The sequence below is a fragment of the Larimichthys crocea genome, chromosome XI (genome assembly GCF_000972845.2).
Source record: "Larimichthys crocea isolate SSNF chromosome XI, L_crocea_2.0, whole genome shotgun sequence".
Classification (NCBI taxonomy): domain Eukaryota; kingdom Metazoa; phylum Chordata; class Actinopteri; family Sciaenidae; genus Larimichthys; species Larimichthys crocea.
This window is the reverse complement of record NC_040021.1, coordinates 9232507-9251600: the sequence shown is the minus strand read 5'-3', so window position 1 is coordinate 9251600 and position 19094 is coordinate 9232507. Positions and strand designations below refer to the sequence as shown.

At 41.8% G+C, this 19094-nt stretch overlaps 1 protein-coding gene and 1 non-coding gene across 4 annotated transcripts in view; both read right to left on the bottom strand.

Annotated features, from left to right (window-relative positions):
- Positions 1–14885, bottom strand: part of utrn (utrophin) — a 166503-nt gene extending 151618 nt beyond the window's left edge. For 2 of the 3 annotated variants that reach the window (XM_027284138.1, XM_019259060.2), the window contains exons 1-2: positions 14423–14885; positions 12529–12672 (exon numbers count right to left, since the gene is read on the bottom strand). In XM_027284138.1, coding sequence (XP_027139939.1) covers positions 12529–12601 — 73 coding nt within the window. In that variant the 5' untranslated portion in view covers positions 12602–12672; positions 14423–14885. Of the gene's footprint in view, positions 1–12528; positions 12673–13157; positions 13263–14422 lie in introns of those variants that run through there. The other variant, XM_027284139.1, reaches the window with a different exon arrangement.
- Positions 14886–18549: 3664 nt separating this feature from the next.
- trnal-uaa (transfer RNA leucine (anticodon UAA)) lies at positions 18550–18632 on the bottom strand. The gene has a single exon. It is a non-coding gene; the product is annotated as a tRNA-Leu (tRNA).
- Between the last annotated feature and the right edge of the window lie 462 nt (positions 18633–19094).

Sequence of the window (19094 nt, the reverse complement as noted above, 5' to 3'; positions counted from 1 at the left end):
GTGTGGTGTGGTGTGTGTACTGCTGTAAGTGACAGCTGATTCTGCCCTGAAAACACAAAGTACTGAAGGGGACGACTGCCCTCACTCTCCCACGTTGCAGGAAATGACAGCAGATAAAAAAATGATCCGAGTGACCTAAACCCTAAAACTGTGGCTGCGAGTTCTCTACTGTTTACATGAAAGTGAAACCTTAACAATCAAAAAAAAATAAATAAAAGACTGATGAATGCAGTACATACGGGCAAAACGTGACGCTGCTCCTGACATTTAATGCAGATCTGTGAGCCAGTGCAGTGGAACAGGGAGCAGGGCAAAGGCCCGAGTCCATTTGCTCATTGATATATTTAGTCAATGAGAAGCAACTGAACAAACAGCTCGATTCCCACAGAGAGGGTGATTCAGAGAGAGTAAAAAGACGGGAGGGAGGGGGTCAAAAGGAGAAAGTTATTTTCCTGTGTTTTGTTCTCCCTTTTCCTTTCCTTCACAAAGAGGAAGTAGAGGAGGGAATACCCAGCCCCGGTCCACCCGTGACCAACTTCCAGACTCTGATTGAATTAAATCCACTTCCTTCCGTAGAGAGTTGCAGCAGCTGGTCTGGTCACAACTCAAGAGGAATGAATTGGGCTGGGCGAGGCTGGGTGAGGCCGGGTGAGGCTGGGTGAGGCTGGCCTTGGCAGCGACAGAAGGAATCAGAGACCAGAAGGGACTTTCCCGCTGGACTGCATCAGTCATGAAGCAGGAGAGAGGCATCCCCCTTCAGTCATTCCGTCTTCGCACACCACCCACCGAGAGCATCCGTCATCGGGATGCTTGAATGAAGTCGTGCGAGTGCATATACCCTCTCATCTCCCTGTCTCTCCTAGTCTGGACTAATGGTTGAAGAAATGAATGAAACCTTTTATTTTCATGTCTCACCACAAACACTGCTTGAGTTTACAGGACGTTCAAAGCTGTTTGTTTCCTGATGTGGTATATGAACTGAAGTAATCAGTAAGAAACAAAAATTAGCACAAAAGTCCAAAAAAAAGAAACACACAAAGTCCAGCATGCAAAAGACATAAAACATTTACAATCGATGCTAGTCACATGCACATCTTCTAGTCGTACTAGTCAGCTTCACTATTAACACTACCCTCCACTGACTGAAAGTCTCTTTCCACTGTACAGTGACTCTAAATGTTTAATGTCCCGCACCCTCTCTCAGCCTCCTATCCTGATTGTCAACTTTGATTTCACTTTGGGAAGCCACACCTTTTACTAAAACAACTACACGTTGTTGCAACAATCCATGACGACCTTTTGAGCTGCTGTGGAAAGAGAAATTGGCATTTCCTCCCTCCTTAAATGATGATTAAGATTCTTAGACGAGATTATTTAATTATCTCAACACGCAGCATTTAACAAGACCAGGATATGTTGAAAATGGCTGATTTTTTTTTTATGTGTTTTAAGGTTTTCCTTAAAAGATGCCTTTCAGGAGGGGGCTGGGGTAACCACACATACAGAGCAGATGAGTCAGTGGTCCGACCAACATCCTAGAGAAAAAGATGGAAAATGAAAATCTCCCACAAGCCACACGCCTCCTCCCTTGGAAAAAGTCTCTTTGCAGAGGTTACACACAGCCCTGGTTGAAGTCAGACATAAGACCTTTTAGTATATGTCTGCTACTCTATCTCCCTGTCAGTCCTCTTTGCAACACTAGAAAAAAAACACAACAGGTGTGATGGATCTGGAATACTGTAAAATCACTCCAGGGCTGGACAGTAAAAAGTGTTTTGGTATCAACAGTGTAAAAAGTTTGCACTATACACCCAATTTAGCACTAGAACAAGTTACACAAACTTGTTAACCAAAAGGACAAAAAAAAAAAAAAGAAACAGCTCCAGCACTATGTGAAAGGAGCATTTCAATGGAGGGACTCAATCCCTTTAAGTTATTTGCTCAGTAGTGAAATACCACTACAGCTTAAAAGGGTTAATCTAAACTCTCTCTGGGCCCCAGCGTTTTGTTTTAGTAAATCCTGTCATGGCGAGGGGTCAGAAGGTAGATTGGGCAACATGGCTTTGTAGGCCTAATGAGGTAGGGGAAAGGGGGCAGAGAGGGGGATTTAAACTGGAAGGGCTTGCTTTGGGAAAAGGGGAGATTCACAGAAAGAGGAGACCACTTCGTATGTGTTTAACAACCGCAGGAACATTCAAGACTGATAATTTCTGCCATTTCCAGCCCTCTCTAGAAGAGTTTAAATGTCATCTGGGCTGGGCGGGGTGTCTGTATGCTGCTAGATGCACGCACACACATAACACACACACACACACACACACCACACACATTACATACACTCACATGGACCAAGTCAGGGAGGCAGAGTCCCACAGACAACCGCACCCTGGGGACATGATTTGGCCACTGCTTCCATCCCTAAATTTCCAAGCCAGGATTTTGCAAAGCTTGTTTCCTCCCCCACTTCCCAGGCAGGGAACACACACACACACTTGTGTCTAATATTGTTGTGAAGACACATCCAGCTGCATTCCCTGTGGACATTTCATTTCCTCAAAAGTTAAAATACACTCTGAGAACTCTCCCTCAGATACAGCCATACAAGAAAGAGAAGCTCAAACACCAGAGGCAAACAAATTCAGGTCATGACATCTCAGGACGATTGGGCGCCACAGTGAAAGCTCCTTTGTTTTGATTTGTGCTCCATGCTACCCACACATGCAGATGCACACCCATTATTATGTATTTGCATAACACTGCGCTCACTGACAGTTAGAAAAGGCTTCTGCTCCCATAGCCAGGGGGCGAATGTTGCTCCAGATGATTTTAATGTTTCATCAAACAATTTCTGAATAAGTAATCTGGCCTCTGTCCTGACAAACACACACACACACACCAGCTGAAACATTTAAAAGTTCTTGTCAACCAAGCTACAAGAGGCAGAGGCTAGAATAAGGATCCATGACATGTAGCCGAGCTAGTATGGTGACAAATCCTTAGCGAAATATTCTTTCGACACCCTCCACACCCTCAGTTTGGTGACATTCATGTTTACATTCCTGTTCTATTGGATAAAGCAATGTTTTGTTCATTATACTGCACGTCACACACCCAGGGATAATGTAGCCAGATGGTTTTCTGTGTAGCTCAACAGGTAATGTGGAAGGGTTAAGAGTCCCAGTTTTACAAAGGCAAACTATTCAAAGCTGTACGCACTCAAGGAGCAGCAAGCATGCACCAAATGTATCTATATATAGGACCCGCTGCTGTACACACTGAATTGTAAGAGGGCTGTGAGTGAGGGGAAGAAAAAGGCATGAGAGAGAAGAGAAAATGAGAAGGACAAGGTAACAAGAGCTGTATGATGTGGCTTTTCCACACAGAGCACTCTCAGATGACAATAAACAGAGAGGGGGGAAAAAAAAGGTCGGTGGGTGTCCTTATTGTGTAGTGTTTGTTAACAACAGCCCCTCACCCCGTGGATGATATTTATGCCTTTCACTTTGTCTGCCCTCTGGAATGAGCGGGGGTAGGGTGGTGCACTGGCAGGGCAGATAGGAGATAGTGCCTCAGGGGGGTTGTAGGGTAATCCAACCAGAACTTTGTCTGGGAGCGTTCGTTAACATGTGTTTCAGGTTATTTAGTATGCGGTCAACCACATGCATCTGGTTCTCAACAGAGTTCAGACAATTTTAGGGCTACAGATGATAATTATTTCCATTACAGATTGTCTGTAGAAGATTTCTTTAGTTAATCTAATATGAGACAACAGTGAAAATGCTCATCAGATGTTGCAAAAGCTCAAGGATGTCTTTGAATTGCTTGTTTTAGCAAAAAATAATTATCCAAAAGATAATCAGTGTACAATTATATAAAACAAAGAAAACAGCAACCTTATCAGCAGAAACCAGTTCATATTTTTGATAAATTACTAAATAATTGTGACTGTGATGTCTCCTTGTTAGCTGAAAAACACAGTGCCACATCCACCAACCTGATATTCTAGCAAGGAGGAAAATGTTGGTCACGTGTTTTAATGCTTAAACCAATCAGTCACATAAGTTGATCCATAGCAGGCACATGACTGTTATAAAGCTTCCTCAAAGTAGAGTCATTTTTTCCCCTAGATGAACTACTCTCCAGCTTCACACACACTCTTCTACCCTGCATCCCACTTTTCACTGAACCTTTTTCCTCTCTGTCCCTGGTCCACTGCGAGCATGCGAAACAACTTGACGCGCTGGAAAACATGAGCCACCTCCCACACCCCCGCACAAGGCTGTCTGACTGTCTTAACTTGCTGACCTGCACACATAGGAGGCAAAAGTGACAACTCACACATCCCCTTCCTCACCGCAAATTGTTACTGTAGTACGAGTTTACACACACCAGCTGAAATAACTAAACCGGAGCTTCAAAATAACAAGAATGTGCTCGCCATAACCAGGATCAGGGCGACCCACTTTCTGTCAATCAGTAATGATGACACCAAAAAAAAGGTGTGCGCACACGCTGCACAAGCATTCTGTGATGCAACCGGCATGGCGATCACATGAACAAGTGCACTAACGCTTTCTCAGAAGGCTCGTCAGCTGTGAAAACATCTTTTCACCTGCCCGCCACACCCACATACACACTCACCTGCTTGTCAATCACCTCTCAAAGCCCATGTTTACCACATGTGGGCAATTTCTCAATTTCTGACACAAGACACCACAGTAGAACAAGCACAGGTTTGGAAGGCCGTCACGGGATCAATGTTAGTAATCAGTTCTGTATAGTTTTTAGAAGGTTTGGCGCCTGAAAAAAAGTCACTGTGTGATGATAGAAACAGGAGTGTTTGTTGCATGCATGTTCTACCTGTTCTCACTGTGATGGGCGCAGCTGTTTCCCTTGGTTTAACCTGGGTTCACGGAGTTCACACACTCACTTAATTACAAAAGAGAACACCTAATTTCAGCTGTATTTATACTACACCCACACACACCACAAAAACAGGTTACCTTTAGAGAAAATGTGCTCTGCTATATTTCGTGGGTTGTTTAGTGTGCAGCAAAGCTACGTGCTAAATTTTCCCCCTTTGCCATAAAGGAAAAACATTACTTTTGGGGGTTGCTAGGGAAACCTGAATCTTCATAAGAAAAGCACTGTGGTCTGAACACAAGCGTTGTAAATTACAAACTCCAGCGCATGGTGGAATTCCTGGCACGGAATCTGCCAGCATTCTGAGGTGGGGAGGGTGGAGAAAGCTGGCACACGGACTGCAGGATGGATAATCACCGACTTTTTCTTATGGTTACTTTTTGTATTCAAAGTTACAGTAGAGAGAGAGAGAGAGAGAGGAGAGAGAGGCCTGAGGAGATGGGAAGGCCAGAGGGACCAGTGGACTCAAGATTTGTCTTGTTGCCAACATAAGCAATTATGTGATGAATTTCCAGTGCAACATATCAAACAAACGGCAATCACGAGTTGCCTGCCTTAAGTGGACTGCTGCTGACATCCTCTTTGTTTTCTCTTACCACTGTATGTAATGTAATATAGTGTAATGCAAGACTTAAAGATGTGGGCTGGGTACCACTTTTGATATGAACTTAAGTATTCTTTCAATAAATAACTATGAAAATCATTTTTAGCAACAACACTATTAAAATCAAAATCTTGAAATGTGAATAGTTTGCCGACCGTTTCATCCTGATATGCAAGCATTCATAAATCATTTATTTCACCAAACACTGTTATACACTTGTCTTTTTATGTCTCCCTCAAACACAAAATACAAATAAATCCCATTCAAAAAGCCAGCTGTGAATATTGCACCTTTCGAGCAGAGATTGACACACAGTGTCGGGCACAATACTTTGATATTGCACTGCAACTGAAAGTTTACGGCACACACACACACACACACACACACACACACACACACACACACACACACACACATTATTTACCTTTTAATTGTCAAGCTGAAACAGTCCCTGTTCTTGTCACTCGCTTTTCTCACCCTCCTTTTGAGAGTGTGTGTGTGTGTGTGTGTGTGTGTGTGTGTGTGTGTGTGTGTGTGTGTACTGCTGTAAGTGACAGCTGATTCTGCCCTGAAAACACAAAGTACTGACAGGGGACGACTGCCCTCACTCTCCCACGTTGCAGGAAATGACAGCAGATAAAAAATGATCCCGAGTGACCTAAACCCTAAAATTGTGGCTGCGAGTTCTCTACTGTTTACATGAAAGTGAAACCTTTAACAATCAAAAAATAAATAAATAAAAGACTCAGATGAATGCAGTACATACGGGCAAAACTGTGACGCTGCTCCTGACATTTAATGCAGATCTGTGAGCCAGTGCAGTGGAACAGGGAGCAGGGCAAAGGCCCGAGTCCATTTGCTCATTGATATATTTAGTCAATGAGAAGCAACTGAACAAACAGCTCGATTCCCACAGAGAGGGTGATTCAGAGAGAGTAAAAAAGACGGGAGGGAGGGGGTCAAAAGAGAGAAAGTTATTTTTCCTGTGTTTTGTTCTCCCTTTTCCTTTCCTTCACAAAGAGGAAGTAGAGGAGGAATACCCAGCCCCGGTCCACCCGTGACCAACTTCCAGACTCTGATTGAATTAAATCCACTTCCTTCCTTAGAGAGTTGCAGCAGCTGGTCACAACTCAAGAGGAATGAATTGGGCTGGGCGAGGCTGGGTGAGGCCGGGTGAGGCTGGGTGAGGCTGGCCTTGGCAGCGACAGAAGGAATCAGAGACCAGAAGGGACTTTCCCGCTGGACTGCATCAGTCATGAAGCAGGAGAGAGGCATCCCCCTTCAGTCATTCCGTCTTCGCACACCACCCCGAGAGCATCCGTCATCGGGATGCTTGAATGAAGTCGTGCGAGTGCATATACCCTCTCATCTCCCTGTCTCTCCTACGTCTGACTAATGGTTGGAAGAAATGAATGAAACCTTTTATTTTCATGTCTCACCACAAAAACTGCTTGAGTTTACAGGACGTTCAAAGCTGTTTGTTTCCTGGATGTTTGGTATATGAACTGAAGTAATCAGTAAGACAATAAAATTAGCACAAAAGTCCAAAAAAAAGAAACACACAAAGTCCAGCATGCAAAAGACATAAAACATTTACAATCGATGCTAGTCACATGCACATTCCTTCTAGTCGTACTAGTCAGCTTCACTATTAACACCTATCCTCCACTGACTGAAAGTCTCTTTCCACTGTACAGTGACTCTTAAATGTTTAATGTCCCGCACCCTCTCTCAGCCTCCTATCCTGATTGTCAACTTTGATTTCACTTTGGGTAGCCACACCTTTTACTAAAACAACTACACGTTGTTGCAACAATCCATGACGACCTTTTGAGCTGCTGTTGGAAGGAGAAATTGGCATTTCCTCCTCTCCTTGAATGATGATTAAGATTCTTAGACGAGATTATTTAATTATCTCAACACGCAGCATTTAACAAGACCAGGATATGTTGAAAATGGCTGATTTTTTTTTTATGTGTTTTAAGGTTTTCCTTAAAAGATGCCTTTCAAGGAGTGGCTGGGGTAACCACACATACAGAGCAGATGAGTCAGTGGTCCGACCAACATCCTAGAGAAAAAGATGGAAAATGAAAATCTCCCACAATGCCACACGCCTCCTCCCTTGGAAAAAGTCTCTTTGCAGAGGTTACACACAGCCCTGGTTGAAGTCAGACATAAGACCTTTTGGTATATCAGTCTGCTACTATCTCCCTGTCTGTCCTCTTTGTGCAACACTAGAAAAAAACCACAAACACAACAGGTTGTGATGGATCTGGAATACTGTAAAACTCACTCCAGGGCTGGACAGTAAAAAGTGTTTTGGTATCAACAGTGTAAAAATGTTTGCACTATACACCCAATTTTAGCACTAGAACAAGTTACACAAACTTGTTAACCAAAAGGACAAAAAAAAAAAAGAAACAGCTCCAGCACTATGTGAAAGGAGCATTTCAATGGAGGGACTCAATCCCTTTAAGTTATTTGCTCAGTAGTGAAATACCACTACAGCTTTAAAAGGGTTAATCTAAACTCTCTCTGGGCCCCAGCGTTTTGTTTTAGTAAATCCTGTCATGCGAGGGGTCAGAAGGTAGATTGGGCAACATGGCTTTGTAGGCCTAATGAGGTAGGGGAAAGGGGGCAGAGAGGGGGATTTAAAACTGGAAGGGCTTGCTTTGGGAAAAGGGGAGATTCACAGAAAGAGGAGACCACTTCGTATGTGTTTAACAACCGCAGGAACATTCAAGACTGATAATTTTCTGCCATTTCCAGCCTTCTCTAGAAGAGTTTAAATGTCATCTGGGCTGGGCGGGGTGTCTGTATGCTGCTAGATGCACGCACACACATACACACACACACACACACACATATACATACACTCACATGGACCAAGTCAGAGAGGCAGAGTCCCACAGACAACCGCACCCTGGGGACATGATTTGGCCACTGCTTCCATCCCTAAATTTCCAAGCCAGGATTTTGCAAAGCTTGTTTCCTCCCACTTCCCAGGCAGGGAACACACACACACTTGTGTCTATATATTGTTGTGAAGACACATCCAGCTGCATTCCCTGTGGACATTTCATTTCCTCAAAAGTTAAAATACACTCTGAGAACTCTCCCTCATGATACAGCCATACAAGAAAGAGAAGCTCAAACACCAGAGGCAAACAAATTCAGGTCATGACATCTCAGGACGATTGGGCGGCCACAGTGAAAGCTCCTTTGTTTTGATTTGTGCTCCATGCTACCCACACATGCAGATGCACACCCATTATTATGTATTTGCATAACACTGCGCTCACTGACAGTTAGAAAAGGCTTCTGCTCCCATAGCCAGGGGGCGAATGTTGCTCCAGATGATTTTAATGTTTCATCAAACAATTTCTGAATAAGTAATCTGGCCTCTGTCCTGACAAACACACACACACACCAGCTGAAACATTTAAAAGTTCTTGTCAACCAAGCTACAAAAGGCCGAGGCTCGAATTAAGGATCCATGACATGTAGCCGAGCTAGTATGGTGACAAATCCTTAGCGAAATATTCTTTCGACACCCTCCACACCCTCAGTTTGGTGACATTCATGTTTACATTCCTGTTCTATTGGATAAAGCAATGTTTTGTTCATTATACTGCACGTCACACCCAGGGGATAATGTAGCCAGATGGTTTTCTGTGTAGCTCAACAGGTAATGCTGGAAGGGTTAAGAGTCCCAGTTTTACAAAGGCAAACTATTTCAAAGCTGTACGCACTCAAGGAGCAGCAAGGCATGCACCAAATGTATCTATATATAGGACCCGCTGCTGTACACACTGAATTGTAGGAGAGGGCTGTGAGTGAGGGGAAGAAAAAGGCATGAAAGAGAAGAGAAAGATGGAGAAGGACAAGGTAACAAGAGCTGTATGAGTGTGGCTTTTCCACAGCAGAGCTCTCAGATGACAAATAAACAGAGAGGGGGGGAAAAAAAAGGTCAGGTGGGTGTCCATTATTGTGTAGTGGTTGTTAAACAACAGCCCCTCACCCCGTGGATGATATTTGACCTTTCACATTTGTCTGCACTCTGGAATGAGCAGGGGGTAGGGATGGTGCACTGGCAGGGCAGATAGGTAGATAGTGCCTCAGGGGGGTTGTAGGGTAATCCAACCAGAACTTTGTCTGGGAGCGTTCGTTAACATGTGTTTCAGGTTATTTAGTATGCGGTCAACCACATGCATCTGGTTCTCAACAGAGTTCAGACAATTTTAAGGCTACAGATGATAATTATTTTCATTACAGATTGTCTGTAGAAGATTTCTTTAGTTCATTTATTTTGAGACAACAGTGAAAATGCTCATCAGATGTTGCAAGAGCTCAAGGCAATGTCTTGGAATTGCTTGTTTTAGCAAAAAAGATAATTATCCAAAAGATAATCAGTGTACAATTATATAAAACAAAGAAAAACAGCAACCTTAGCAGCAGAAACCAGTTCATATTTTTGATAAATTACTAAATAATTGTGACTGTGATGTCTCCTTGTTAGCTGAAAAACACAGTGCCACATCCACCAACCTGATATTCTAGCAAGGAGGAAAATGTTGGTCACGTGTTTTAATGCTTAAACCAATCAGTCACATAAGTTGATCCATAGCAGGCACATGACTGTTATAAAGCTTCCTCAAAGTAGAGTCATTTTTTCCCCTAGATGAACTACTCTCCAGCTTCACACATACTTCTACTCTGCATCCCTCTTTTCACTGAACCTTTTTCCTCTCTGTCCCTGGTCCATTGCGAGCATGCGAAACAACTTGACGTGCTGGAAAACATGAGCCACCTCCCACACCCCCGCACGAGGCTGTTTGACTGTCTTAACTTGCTGACCTGCAACATAGGAGGCAAAAGTGACAACTCACACAGTTTACACACACCAGCTGAAATAACTAAACCGGAGCTTCAAAATAACAGAATGTGCTCGCCATAACCAGGATCAGGGCGACCCACTTTCTGTCAATCAGTAATGATGACACCAAAAAAAAGGTGTGCGCACACGCTGCACAAGCATTCTGTGATGCAACCGGCATGGCGATCACATGAACAAGTGCACTAACGCTTTTCTCAGAAGGCTCGTCTCAGCTGTGAAAACATCTTTTCACCTGCCCGCCACACCCACATACACACTCACCTGCTTGTCAATCACCTCTCAAAGCCCATGTTTTAGCCACATGTGGGCAATTTCTCAATTTCTGACACGAGACACCACAGTAGAACAAGCACAGGTTTGGAAGGCCGTCACATGATCAATGTTAGTAATCAGTTCTGTATAGTTTTTAGAAGGTTTGGCACCTGAAAAAAGTCCCTGTGTGATGATAGAAACAGGAGTGTTTGTTGCATGCATGTTCTACCTGTTCTCACTGTGATGGGTGCAGCTGTTTCCCTTGGTTTAACCTGGGTTCACGGAGTTCACACACTCACTTAATTACAAAATAGAACACCTAATTTCAGCTGTATTTATACTACACCCACACACACCACAAAAACAGGTTACCTTTAGAGAAAATGTGCTCTGCTATATTTCGTGGGTTGTTTTAGTGTGCAGCAAAGCTACGTGCTAAATTTTCCCCTCTTTGCCATAAAGGAAAAACATTACTTTTGGGGGTTGCTAGGGAAACCTGAATCTTCATAAGAAAAGCACTGTGGTCTGAACACAAGCGTTGTAAATTACAAACTCCATCGGCATGGTGGAATTCCTGGCACGGAATCTGCCAGCATTCTGAGGTGGGGAGGGTGGAGAAAGCTGGCACACGGACTGCACAGGATGGATAAATCTACCGACTTTTTCTTATGGTTACTTTTTGTATTTCAAAGTTTACAGTAGAGAGAGAGAGAGAGAGAGAGAGAGAGAGTGAAAGGATGGGAAGTTGCCAGAGGGACTGGGCAAGATTTGGTCTTGTTGCCAACATAAGCAATTATGTGATGAATTTCCAGTGCAACATAATCAAACAAACGGCAATCACGAGTTGCCTGCCTTAAGTGGACTGCTGCTGACATCCTCTTTGTTTTCTCTTACCACTGTATGTAATGTAATATAATGTAATGCAAGACTTAAAGATGTGGGCTGGGTACCACTTTTGATATGAATTTAAGTGTTCTTTCAATAAATAACTATGAAAATCATTTTTATCAACAACACTATTAAAATCAAAATCACTTGAAATGTGGAATAGTTTGCCGACCGTTTCATCCTGATATGCAAGCATTCATGAATTCATTTATTTCATAAATACATGGTGTGAAACACACACTTACAATGGTGAACACTGTTCTTTTTATGTCTCCCTCAAACACAAAATACAAAATAAATCCCATTCAAAAAGCCAGCTGTGAATTATTGCACCTTTCGAGCAGAGATTGACACACAGTGTCGGGCACAATACTTTGTATATTGCACTGCAACTGAAAGTTTACTGTCTACCCAACTAAAGCACTCCTCCTGCTAGAGCAACAACTTGTTTGTGCGTCTGTCTCTCTCTCTCAGAGGGTGCCGTCTACAAAAGATTAACCTATGGAATGATCCACAGAGAAAAGGATCACAGGGTGCGGCCCTCTAAACCCATCCCCGCATTCTTGTCTTCACTTTTCTCTGCTGCCATTGGTCACCTTTCCTATGACTTTCTCTTTCTCCTAGCAAACGTACTACAGTCAACCATCTCCTGTTCTCTACATGCCTTTGTTGCTTGCTTTGCCTCTGTCCCTTTCCCCCTTGCCTCCATGGGAACTGAGGTTAACCATGCACAACAGGATTTCTGGCTCTGTCAGAGTTTCCTTTCAGCGACCACGCTTATGCACGTACAATGAAATGTTCTCTGTATGCAGTTATAAGATAACCAGTCATTTTGCTAAAAACCCGTCAATGATCTGACAGCATTTGGCTCTCCGCTCATGCTTGAACTTAAACTCTGCAAGCTGTGTGTCCTATACGGAGCATCAAACATTAAACATCTCAATAAAGGCTTGTAAAAACATACCAGATCTCCACTTGATGATGTCGTTGAACTCTTCATTGGTTCCTCCCTCTGCGACGTCACCGTGTGATGCCATGGTAGCCAATAAATTGCAATGCTTTGCTTCAGCTGAAATTCTGTGATATGGTACCAGCCCTCTTTCTGCACCTGCGAGAGAAAAATAAACCCTAATGTTTGCTGCTCAGTTCTCAATGAAATGTAAGCACACACGTCTTTGTTTAGCTCCTCTGCGCTTCGATGTGACTTTAAGTATTGGAAATGTTCTCAGAGGGAGGCCTGCAGAGTGGAGACACACAGCACACAAGAAGATGTGGCTCTTCACTAGCAACCCCATAGGTCGTTAAAACACTAAAAGCTGTTGTTTGAGACTTCACCTCAATGTCTGTTTAACAGTGTGGGGGAAGAAACAAACAGGTTTCACACCATGGCCTTAGGGTGACAACCTGGGTGCTGATTTATGTGTAAAACGTCTCCGGTAGGAGTAATTAATGCTGTAAAGGTTAATTATGTTGTAGACATAGCTCAGGAACAAACCAATGATCCCAGAGTTTGAAAACAGCCTTTAAGCATCAAGTAGAGATCAAATTGGTCCTTGGCCTGCCAAGCATAGACATTTGTTTTCGTGTACTTACTCCACTTTGGTTGGTCCCCCACTAACAATCATGCACAGTCAAAGTCTTGTCACACTGAATGCTTTCGTCTCATGCTTGGTTCTGCTGAACTTTTTGGTTTTTCCACTGCATGAGTCAAATCAAAGGATTTCAATAAATACACGTTGATTTTCATTTAGGCAAATCAGGAATGCATGCAGTAAGGTTTTTTCGCAATGCAATTAAGTGCAACAAAACCGTAACCAGAGTCTGGAGGAGCTAATTTATCGTAAGTGATGATAGTTTTCTCTAGGCGATTCATGAAATATTAAATTATACTGAAGTTTTAATGTCACGTGCCAATACTTGCAAACACCACAGAGTTTCTCTATGTGTAGCTTTTCAGTTTCACAAAGGAGGCCTGGATGTGTGCTTCAGTAGCTACACAAATGAACTATCAGATCTATCGCAATCTCCAAAATGTTCGACTTGATCTAGTGCATTAAGGTCAGCCGTTGCAGCAGCTTCACAGGTTTTTCTCTTGCAAAACTCTCGTTGCAGCTTTTTCAAGATCTGCTTTTTGGTGTAAGATGAATGCGTGTGTTGCAATGTGGTGCGTTTTTTTTTTTTTTAATCCAGTGCATCCTTTTCATTAAAAACACCCCAAGCCATGTCCACTCCCAAAGATAGCCTGCTTTTACCATGAAAGGAGTTTATGTGCAGATTTATCGAGCCAGTGCTCGGTGAGTTACAGTTCTTGAGGGATGATGCAAGATCCAAAAATAACAACTGTAAACTCAAGGAAAAGACAGCCCCCCATCTATCTTGCTGGTGTCTTGACAATTTCGGTTCCTCTGTGTGTGTGTGTGTGTGTGAGGAGTAGTTTTGACAACAGAGGCGAAACAACTGCGGAGATACAATCAAACCAGATGAATCAGGACCCTGTGAGACTGTAAATTTAAGCAGGCACAAGTTATACTTGGTGTCAATGCTCAATAAATTGGAAACACTGCTGTGTTTGTATTGTGTTGATCTGAAGAGCCACAGTGATACTGCAAGAAAACACATGAAAACTGTGAATAACTGTTGGCCTGGTGGTAGTTAATGTTTCATCTCTGAGGTATGACTTTAGTGCTTGTTGGCTTTTTATCAAGACATTTCAAAACTGCTGTGTACACCAACAACAAGCTACATGCAAAACTTAAAAACAGTTTCATACTCGACGTTTTTTGTTTCATTTTAATGCTCATTATAGCTGTTGTATTGTGTTAATACATTTCATAGAAACAAATCACACACACACTCACCTCTGCTGTCACCAAGGAGTCAGTCAGTCAGGAGGAGGGGGGGACGTGCTCCCTCAAAACAAGTCCGAAACGTGCCAAGTATGGATAGACAAACACAATTAAAATGTATTGAAAGTTTAAAAAGAAAAAAAAGCACATCAATCCAATTCATTTAAGGCATTTTCTTCGAGGTGGCAAGGCACCCTCCTTTTAACTAACTAGCTAACTAAAAAAGGAACCGTCTTCAAGCGCATCCAGTCTCCACAGTGTGCCCGAGAAAACGGTTTAAGAGGCGGCTTTTTTTTTTTTTTAGTCCACGCAACAACTACCGTAAGTCTTGAAAACGGCGGAGCTGTCTCCTGGTAACGGAGAGTTGCTTGTTACATTTCACGGCTGAACGCCGCAGTACTGTGGACTCACAAGGTCCCCACAACTTTGTTCCTGTTGCTTACTTGACTCTTTCTCCCTGCTGCTTCACAGCGAGGTTAAACTGCACAGATTTAGCCGAACAGAACGGAAGTGCTACAGCTGGCGTTTCAAAGTAAAAGCACCTCGCAACGGTTCTGTCAGTGGGGAAGTCTTACTAAGCGGCAAATGCAGTCGCTCCTGTCAACTCTACTAATAAATAATATCGCCTTTGTAATATCATACGGTTTACAATAGGGTATCCAACATAAACAAGCGCCGTGACACCCCATTCTATGACGTATGACATATATTATGAGTGGAACAGTGATATAAATATAATATATTGTCAGTAATATTGACATATATTACTGACAACTCTACAATAGTCAACATTTTAGGACGCTACCCATTAAATGTCGCGTCAATCCGATTTATTTTGAAGGGTATAACCGGAAGTCCTGCGCTCACTCCAGGTGACTTGACGGTCGTCTTGAGCTTTTCCCTCTGGCTGTAAAAGTTTTCCTGACGCGGAGATGGAAACATGGCGCGGTGGGCGTCACGTGACGTAACACCAGCGAAACCAGTGATTCCCACTGGAGAGCTGCAGGAGAAACTTTAATGGGATGGAATAATAAGTGGAATATGTTCAGTGGGCCAAGGGTCGTCGATTCTTTTCCATCTAAAAAAAAAAAAAAACACCAGTGGCTATTCACACAAAGTTATTTGAGCCAAGATATTTGTTTTATTGTAATACCTGTGTAATGTGACACATATATTATTCAGTAGAGTGATGTATGAAGTATTACAGTAGTGAAAAAAAAAGTCCTACATCTAAAATCTTATTCAAGTAAAAGTATTGGCAGTAAAATGTAATTAGTAGTATTGTATTCAACCAGTATTTTATCATATATAATATTGTTATAACTTCTGTATTAAGCATTTAGTTTTTGACAAGTTAATTTTGACTATTTTATACACTGCTGAGTGCGAATCAAAATATTTTATTAATCGATCATGTGGTTTTTTACTTATATTGTTCTGCTTGGTATTGTCAGATAATGTAAAAATACAGTATTTTCCTATAAAATGTGGCAAATAAAAAGTATAAAGTGGAAAGAAATGGAAATAAGTATAAGATAAGATAGACTTTATTAATCCCATTCACTTATTACAACAACTCTCATACACAAGATGGATAATAATAATAATAATATTTATATAAATGGCAAATAAAATAAAATGTTTATATATACTATTTACATCTTTCAAGTATGCTGATGTACATGTTGGATCATTTGTATTATACACACATCAGAATCAGAAATACAGATACACAGATACACAATCAGATACACACGTATCTATAACAGTATTTTATATAACAGTAATTTAAGTTAGGCATAAATAAGGGTATGAATGTATTTAGTGAAATAAAGCACCTCAAAGGTGTTCAGTATGATGCAGGTCTTGAGGAACTGTACTTGACTGCATTCCATCACTCACTAGTTATCATTTTCTTGGGGCCCCCGCCCATAACAGACTTTTTAAATTATTGAACAAATTTGTGGAACTTTCAAGATAGATACAGTATGTAAGCCCTGAAATATAAATGTACACATTCTACAGTAGTTTAATAGAATCTATAGGCAGTTTTTTGCTTTCTTTTAGTTCTCTGAGATCTAGTCAAAGGGTAAAGCTGTAGCACACGTTTTCATTCAAATGAATGTATTCAAAACATAAAACATTTATTTTCACTTCCACTACCTCTTGTATCTGGTTTCATTTTATTGTAATGCATGATGTGTTGGCCTGAAAAGAAACAACTTTTCCAGTACCTGAGGGGAATGAATAATAGATTAAGGCATTGGAAAGAGTCTCTGAGGCTTTGGGGATGCAGAGATGCTGATCTTCCGTTGTAAGCCTTCATCCTTCTTCCTCCGTCTTCTCAGTTGTCAGGGCTCTTTTGTGGATGTGTCCTCGCACAACTGAAAGAAGAAGCTCAATTTCACAAATTGGTGCTCTCTTAGCCCTCGAACAACTATCAAGTGACAGCATATTTATTTGGTGGTGAGTGTAGAAGGAGCAAGGACATGGCACTCTGACATAAAAATAAAACGAGAAATGAGCAAATCTCAGTAGAAAACTGGCTCCATTAGGCAACTTTACACACGGGTACGGATACAGAATTTCTAAAGCTTATTTTCCATCTACACTTCTTGGACTCATGTGATTACAGTGCAACAAACTTTTAAATCCTACTTGAGAAGAGTTGCAGCTATTTTTATAACGCTTTTCCTGTGGCAATTGCAGATGACTGGGTTAACCATGAGTCCAAGGCATCGCCCTTGTAGTGAAATTACAGGGGTGAAAGTGTGTAGGCCTTCAGTGGGCCTGTGTTGGACTCCAGCCCAAAAACTACAAGAAGGGCTAAGGGTGCCCTCTTCTGCCACAAAGGTGCAACCACACCTTTAAAAAAAGACCAAAGTTAGCTGGAGTTTTTCACTAAGCACAAGCTGTATTAAACATGTCTTCTATAATAAGCTTAGTTGAAATTAAGGCACATTAATAAAATAGGCCAAATTTACAGATACTTTAACTGCATAAGCCAACAGGAAGTGGGCTTGTGCTGTAAAAACATATCTGAAGAGGTAATTTTGTTGTCTGTCACTGTATACTTCATCCTATAATTGAGTGCAGATTATTCATCATTATTGTCAGGGGCGCCGTATAGGGGGGAAAAGTTAGAACAATTCCAAGGGCCCACGACTGACAGGGGCCCCAAAAAACAGGTGAACACCAAAATAAAATTATTAAACCATCATTATTGAGTATATATATTTCAAATATAATAATTAAAACAATTATCTCTTTGTTTTTATGTGTTTTGGGTAGTAAAAGTTAAATAAAAATGGCCTTTAGCACATTTTAATCTAGCATCAAATAGCGAACTGCACTGCATACTGTATGCAGACTTGCATGCATGTACAAATCACCAGCAGTAAATATTGTGCTAGTACTAATATTGAACTACAAGACGCAAAACAGTTGCAAGCCTTTAATTAGAGTTATGTAAAGCTTTTGATGGGATAGTTAGGTCCTAGAGATGTGGTGACAACAGCTGCGCAGAGAGGGGGCCAAATTTGATTTTTTTGTCATGGGGCCCAAAATTCCTGGCTGTGCCCCTGATTATTGTAACCATGCCAAATAATTGCTCTTTACCAAGTATTATTACATTACATTGCATTTAGCAGACGCTTTTATCCAAAGCGACTTACAGAGGAGGACATAAGCTGATTAAGGTGTAAAGGAGCACAGAGTAGTTGTTAGTTTTGTTAGGCAGGGAAGCAGTCTCGAAAGAGAAAGGTTTTTACAAGTTTTTTAAAGGTAGAAAGGGATGTTGCTGTTCTTGTAGCCGTTGTACAAAAAAACAATGTATTTAAGTAAAAAAAAAGGTTACGATGACAGTTTTTTAACGAGCTTTACATTAGTTGATCACTGTAAATAAGGTGTTTTTCTTTGTGTTTTCCCTCTACTTATTCTCTCTTACCATGTCCTCATATTTGAGATACACTCAATGGAAAATAAGTCTACCTACCGTTACAACTAAAGTGTGACGTGTGTGACACTACGCACCGTTAGTGGTGTTTTTATGCCATTATACTGTAGGGCTTCATCAGAGCCGTGTGTTTATGTTTAACGTGTTATTTAATGATGCAGACAGAAACACCACCAAAATACTATACCAGGAGTGGGGTTCGAACCCACGCGGACATATGTCCATTGGATCTTAAGTCCAACGCCTTAACCACTCGGCCATCCTGGTGTATACACCGCATCCCGCCACATTTCCCCTTCAAAAACGTGCGTATACAGACGCTGATCTCTGGGTTTCAGTTTCACATAACTCCGAAGCTAGTCCGACTAGTTTCACACGATGGTTACTAAAAATCAAAAAATATCACCAGACAAAGAGAAAGAGAGACTAGGATGCTAAGTCAATGTTAGCACTTAGCGGCTAACTTGTAATACTTGTCAGACTGGAGCGAACGAGCTCATGTTAAAACAGCTTTAACGCAAACTACCGACGTAACTTTTAAGTTGTGTTGAAGTTATACAAAAGACAAACATAACATCGTCTTATCGGACGTGTAGAAAGTCGGCTAATTGTATCAAACAAACACCGCTAATGGCGTTAGCATGTGCTGCTAACTGATAGCACGCATAGTTGCAGCAGGGGTTGGAGCTCGGCACGACATGATCGCTACACTATGAAGTATGAAGCGGT